Here is a 6,553-nt window from a genome sequence, read left to right on the forward strand (position 1 = left end):
TCTTTACCTCCATAGTATGACTGAAACCTATCTTCTCCAATACAAAAACTCTTGCATGGCAGGGGATACGCTAGTAGAATAGTAGAAAAAATATAAGTTGAAGCAAATGAAGCATATGTCATGCTTAATTACGAAAAAAGACTTGTCGTTGTGACTTACTGTATCCACTTCGAAGTTCTCGTCTAGCTTGATGCTGAACCGCCTATCATCATCTAGGAAGATTCACGGAAAAATCCGGCATGACCTTTGCTAAAATAGGATATATTGAGCGCCTGAAATTTGCCGGAACGGAAATGAATCAACACTCCGGCAAAACATAGGCCACTCGGAGGTGTAACCTGCAAACATGACCGGCCACTTGGATATTGAGCAACACAAGATATACATTTCAAAATATCTTATAAGACTCAAATTAGCATGCATTCAATAAGCAAAAGTAAATCATCTCATGCGTCCGTACATCATCGAATATTATCACTAATACATCCCGAATAGTGTCATACATATAACATCACTAGTACAACTAAAACCCTAGCACACGACGGGTATCGGCGCGGGCGGTGGACACCCACAGAGAAGGAACCATCACGGGATCATAGCTCCAATGAGATCCCTGGAGAACCTGCCAGGTATTGGAGAACCTGTGCTCCAACGCAAACAAGTAGCGACGGACGTGCGCGTCCTCCTCACTGACACGGTGGCGCACCACCTCCGCGGAGTCCTCGAGCCTCTGGATCGTCACTGGCCCACGCGACCGCCACCAAAGAAGGTTCGGGTCAACGACAGGCTGGCTCCTCACCAACCTGCGCCCCCCGGTAGGTAGCGCCTCCCAGTACCACCCCGGCAGAGCCCAGTCCCGGACATGGCCCATCTGGTCAAGCAGGTGTCGTCCTCCGCCGACTCGACGACGAGGATGCGGGATAGGCATCGTCCACGTCGATGCGGGAAAATTGCTTTAACTAAAAAAATAGCAACAAGTTCTTACTAACTAGTTCTATTAATTCAACTAGTTCTTACTAAAAATAAACTTACTATAAATAAAAATATTCTAGTACCTAATTAGTACCTAGTTCTTACTAACTAGTTCTTACTAACTAGTTCCAACTATAAAGTGAAATAAGTGGTCAAATTTTACTCGTTTTATGATTCATCTTAGAAATTTGATTCGTTTCCACCCTTACATGAACCCTAACTCATTCGAGCCGCATCCGCATCCGATTCGTTTCCACCCTAACTAATTTGATGGAGGTAGAAACCCTAGGCAAAGGTAGGGGAGAGGGAGGAGCAGGCGTGCTCACCTCGGGTGCCTGCGACGAGGGAGGGGCAGGCGGCGTCGAGGTCGTGGTCGGGGCTCCGGGGCGGCGTTGAGGTCGGGGGGCGGGGGCGGCGTCCGGGGCAGCGTTGAGGTCGGGGTCGGGGGCGGCGTCCCGGACGGCGTTGAGGTCGGGGGCGGGGCCGGCGTTGAATCTGGAGTCGGGGGCGGCGTGGGGAGAGCGCGCGGCGGCCGAGGGGCGACGGCGGCGGCGAGAGTGGAGTTGATTTGGGGGATGAAGTGGCCGTGGGGAAGGACGAACCGCGTGGTTAAGTCAGAAGTACCAGTAGCGCGTTCCAGAAAGGGCGCTGCTGCTACGTTAGCTACAGCGCGTTCTGGAATACACGCTGCAACTATAGCGATTAGCAGTAGCGCTGGGCCATTATACGCGCTACTGCTAGGTTGGGCTAGCCATGTGCGCCCAGTTCAAACGTAGCAGCAACGCTTTTCGCTAGTACGCGCTACTGCTAAAGTCATAGCAGTAGCGCGGTTTATTTACGCGCGCTGCTACTAAGTAGCAGCAGTGCTTGATTTTGTACAACGCTACTGGTAAAATTCTGTGTATAGGCTTTTCCCTAGTAGTGTGCGTTGCTTCGTAAGGGGCTGATTTGGATCCATATGTTTCATGCTATGGTTAGGTTTACCTTAATACTTTTGTTGTAGTTGCGGATGCTTGCAATAGAGGTTAATCGTAAGTGGGATGCTTGTTCAAGTAAGAACAGCACCCAAGCACCGGTCCACCCACATATCAAATTATCAAAGTATCGAACGCGAATCATATGAACGTGATGAAAACTAGCTTGACGATATTCCCATGTGTCCTCGGGAGCGCTTTTTTCTATATAAGAGTTTGTCCAGCCTTGTCCTTTGCTACAAAAAGGATTGGGCCACCTTGCTGCACTTTATTTACTTTTGTTACTTGTTGCTCGTTACAAATTATTCTATCACAAAACTATCTGTTACCACTTATTTCAGTACTTGCAGAGAATACTTTGCTGGAAACCGCTTATTATTTCCTTCTGCTCTTTGTTGGGTTCGACACTCTTACTTATCGAAAGGATTATGATAGATCCCCTATACTTGTGGGTCATCAGTAAGACAATTGAGCAAAGCTAGAATAATTTACGAAAATTGATTCAAATCACTCAGAACGACGCGTACGTCTGCTGGCTCAGTGGCCGTCGGATCAGATTTTAATCAAATGGCTCATGAGCAACTTTTTTACCTAGACTAGATTTTGCGAGTGAGCAGTTGTTGCAATCTCCCCCACCGCAACAAGTGATGTGTTGTGGGATCTAAATCTGGATTCCCTCGTGAGTGGTCGCGTCCCGTGCTCTCCCGAGCTCCCGGACAAGCCGACACCTCCATGCGCTGCTTCGACCGTCACCATTGCTGCTCAACGCCGGCAGCACGCCGAATAGGACACCGGAAGGCATGCAGACGAAGTCGCCTCTCCCCATGTCCATGTGTCTGCTCGTAACTAGTGTCCATGGCCGTCGTCACCTAGCTATCCCGCTCTAGTCGCGTGCCGCATTGCCTCCACCATGATCATCATTGCATAGGCAACACCCCTCCTTCCTTCCCCAACTAGACCGAGCTCCTGCTCAAGGCCATGACTGCAAGCAATGCAACACGATGACTTTCTACAACAAGACATCTGCTGCAAAAAGCTTTGCAACAAGAGCTTTGTTGCAGAAAAATATATGCAAAATAACATTTGTTTCAAATGTTTCTGAAATGAGACTTGTGCTGCAAAAGGATTCTCCCAACACGACTTCTGTTGCAAAAGTGACGACGACGCTTGGCCAAGAATTGCGTCAGATCGGACGGCTCTTAGACTAGCTCCGCCGGTCGACATGTAGCCCCACCCTTAATTTATTGATTACTATTCCCAATGGTATTTTGTGCAGTCAATTGTTGTTTTCTTTTATCTCAATTGTATTTGTGTCATTGTGAAAAATTCATTAGGAAAACTGAAATGACTGCCACTCTTAAAATTTAATCCCTTTGTAAGTTAATATAAGATGTATTAAAACAAATTCAAATTGTATTTGAACTCAAATAGCTATTATTCTTAAATAAACTCAAATTGAATGTGAACTCAATTGTATTTGTGCCATTCCGAAAGAAAATAATGCTCATTAGAAAAACTGAAATGACAGTTACTCTTAAAATTTACTCGCTCTGTAAAGTAATATAAGACATATTAGAATAATTTCTAAATTTATTTTTACTCTAAATAAACTCAAGCCGAATTTGAACTCAAAGGTTTATTCAAAAATTTAATAAACTCAAATTCAAAGTAAAACCACAGCACTTACTTTTGATCGGAGGGAGCATTATTTATGCAAGGATTTAGTAAAAATTATTCAAAGTCAAAATTGTTTCAAAATTGGGACTGTTCTATTTCTTTTAGAACTGCAAACCAGAGTGCACCGAGCGGCCCAGATCAACCGAAGCCAGCCAGCCCACCCGACGGCATTCTCCCCTCCGGCAAGCTCCGCGCGAAACCCTAGCCAGCCCCGCCGGCCGCCGCCGCCGCCGCCGCCCCCCTCCCGTCCACGCTCCACCCGCGACTTCCCGAGGCCACTCCGGCCACCGGAAGCCATGGCGCAGAGGGCGGCGGGCGCGCTTCTGCGGCGGTCCCTCGGGCTCGCGCCGCCGACGGTCCCCAGGGCCCTGAGCACCAGCGCCGCGGCGCCGGCCGCGGCCGAGGGAGAGGCGGCGGCCAAGGCGAAGAGGAACAAGAAGAAGAACCTGTTCGACGTGGTGCAGTTCCTGCCGGACTGGGGCGTCGGCTACAAGGTCGCCAAGACCACCTGGCGCGACGTCTCCTACCAGATCACCAAGATCAACCTCTACAAGGTCATCATCCTTCTCGCTCGAAATTAATCTCTTGTATGTTTGTATCCATCTCCCTAACTTTGTTGTGATCCATGTAGGATGGCCGCCACGGGAAGGCGTGGGGGATTCGGCACAAGGCCGGTGAGTCTCTGCTCTCTCCCCTGCTTAATCTTGCCCCTGATTGATTAGTAAGGCGATGCGCAGCTTGAAGATCGATGTCGCTGTGCTGTTCTTGACTGAATGATGCCCGCTAATTGGTAGTTTGGTCGAGTGTGAGAGATTCGACAAGGTCCCCGGTGAAATGGTAGTTTGACCCCGGGGCATCAATCTCTGCAGTTGTGTGCACTGGTATCTGATGTCGCCGGTGTCAATAGTTTAATATCCCCCTGAGCGATTAGTAAGGCGATGCGCGATTTGAAGATCGATGCCGCTGTGATGCTCTTGAATGAATGATGCCCGTTAATTGGTAGTTTGGTCGGGTGTGAGAGATTCGACAAGGTCGCAGGTGGAATGGTAGTTTGGCCCCTGGATGGAAGACTACTTATGCTGGTCATCAATCTGTGCAGTTGTGTGCACTAGTATCTGATCATTCTGATTTCAGACAACATTTTCATAGTGGTTTGTAGCTGTCTTGACTAGTTAGTTTGATATGTATACAGTGCAGTGAGTTTAGCGCTTTAGGCAAGGTAACAATAGATTTCCTCGCTCAAATACTTGATGTGGATATGCAATGTGACTGACAATTCCTAGCTGTGCATACTGTAGAGTGTAGACTGTAGTGTATGGTACATTTCCTGGGGCTAATGTCTTACCAAGTAGCAACTTTATGAAGATACCCGACAACACAAAAACGTACGCGTGACAGTTTAACCAGGTTTAAATGGATGCATGAAATACAGTCGGTATGATTTTCAACATCGCTAACAAATCATTCCTGAGAAGTAACTGACCACTATCGTGTTAATGTTACAGGGATAATATGATTCCTCCACTAGCTTAGATATTATATAAATTCTGATTAATATGAAACTTCATGTTGTATCTGCCTCTCTTTCATTAACATGGAAGATTCTACACCGACTTCTTCTTTGAATTAGACAGGCAGATGATATTGCCTCCAAAAGCAAAAAAAAAAAAAAAAGTTTGCTCTGGCTCATGTTCAGTGCTGTGCCAAAATATTCAGTTGATTGCTGCCCCGGTTACCCAAGCTATTCTCTTTTCCTTTTCATATATGTCAAGACCAGATAGATAGGTGTTATTAACTGCCCTTTAATCATGTTTTCATGTTGCTGTTTGCACATGTAGAAACCTGCCACACACATATAACTTAACATGTTCCCAAACCATGTAGAAACTTGCCACACACATAGAACATGGCATAGCTGAAATAAGTAATTGATGTCAGGATTATTTTCACCGGGTGAGGGATTCCTCACTTTAGCTGATCTATGTTTCTCTTGCAGGTGTGCAAGTTGCTGACGCTCCAATAAAACTCAGCGGAGTGAACAAGCGTGGGTGGAAGTACATAAAGACGTCACAGAAGACGGTGCAGGATATCCCCGCAGCAGAGACGCCAGCTGCTGCCACCTCCACTGCTTAATTCATTACAGGCTAGAACATTTGAAGGTGGCAAAACTTGCTCCTGTAGAAGTGTAGCGTTGAACTGTTCAGATGGTTGGTTGATGTGCCATCTCCACTCTTTCGTAGTTTCCATGCTTTCCAGGGTTTTAGGCATAGTTGAAAGGGTTTTTGTGTGACCCCGGATTGTCATTCACGCCACGCTTTCTTGTTGAAGCTAAAGATGATGTAGCGCCCAAAACATTTGTTTTTTTTATTTTTTTACATTTTTGCAATGCTGCATTTCCATCAGAAACAAGTGTGTTGCCTTGACATTAGTTTGGTTGGGTGGATCTCATGTAATAAAAGTTGGATCTGTCTAGGACACATCTAGATGTGACATAGTTAACCTGATGTCCACTATGTTTGTGATCTGTTGTTTTTTTGTCCCAACTTTTTTTTTGTTCCTTGTTGCTACGTCACTTGTGGGAGATAGATGTGACATCCTTAAAAAACATCTAGATGTGAATTAGACAAACTGATAAAAGTTTATTCTTGCTATGGTTTTTTGTTCCTTTTTGGACAAGGATTCTTGTCCTGTTAATACTCTGGGACAGGGAAGCAATTAGCATCTACTACCTGTTTCTTCATGCACTGCAGAGTGACGATTACCTGGAGTGATCCACGAGTGTTTCTTCTGGCTGTAAAAGCCCATCTTTGTTGCAGACCATTTGCTTGGTTTATCATAACCAGACATTGCCCATAAAACTAAATATAGACACTTTATACAATTCATGTGAGCTTTGGCAAAGAACTCATCACTCTGACCCTGGAAAACGT

General features: G+C 46.1%; 1 protein-coding gene across 1 annotated transcript; it reads left to right on the top strand.

Annotated features, from left to right (window-relative positions):
• Positions 1-3,740: 3,740 nt before the first annotated feature.
• On the top strand, positions 3,741-6,148 carry LOC125515827 (uncharacterized). Its single transcript, XM_048681327.2, has 3 exons — positions 3,741-4,177; positions 4,255-4,297; positions 5,620-6,148. The coding sequence occupies exons 1-3, from the start codon at positions 3,920-3,922 to the stop codon at positions 5,754-5,756; spliced, it is 438 nt and encodes a 145-aa protein (XP_048537284.1). The 5' UTR covers positions 3,741-3,919; the 3' UTR covers positions 5,757-6,148.
• The last annotated feature ends 405 nt before the right edge of the window (positions 6,149-6,553 follow it).

The sequence above is a fragment of the Triticum urartu genome, chromosome 6A (assembly GCF_056163025.1).
Source record: "Triticum urartu cultivar PI428250 chromosome 6A, HENAU_Tu73, whole genome shotgun sequence".
NCBI lineage: Eukaryota > Viridiplantae > Streptophyta > Magnoliopsida > Poales > Poaceae > Triticum > Triticum urartu.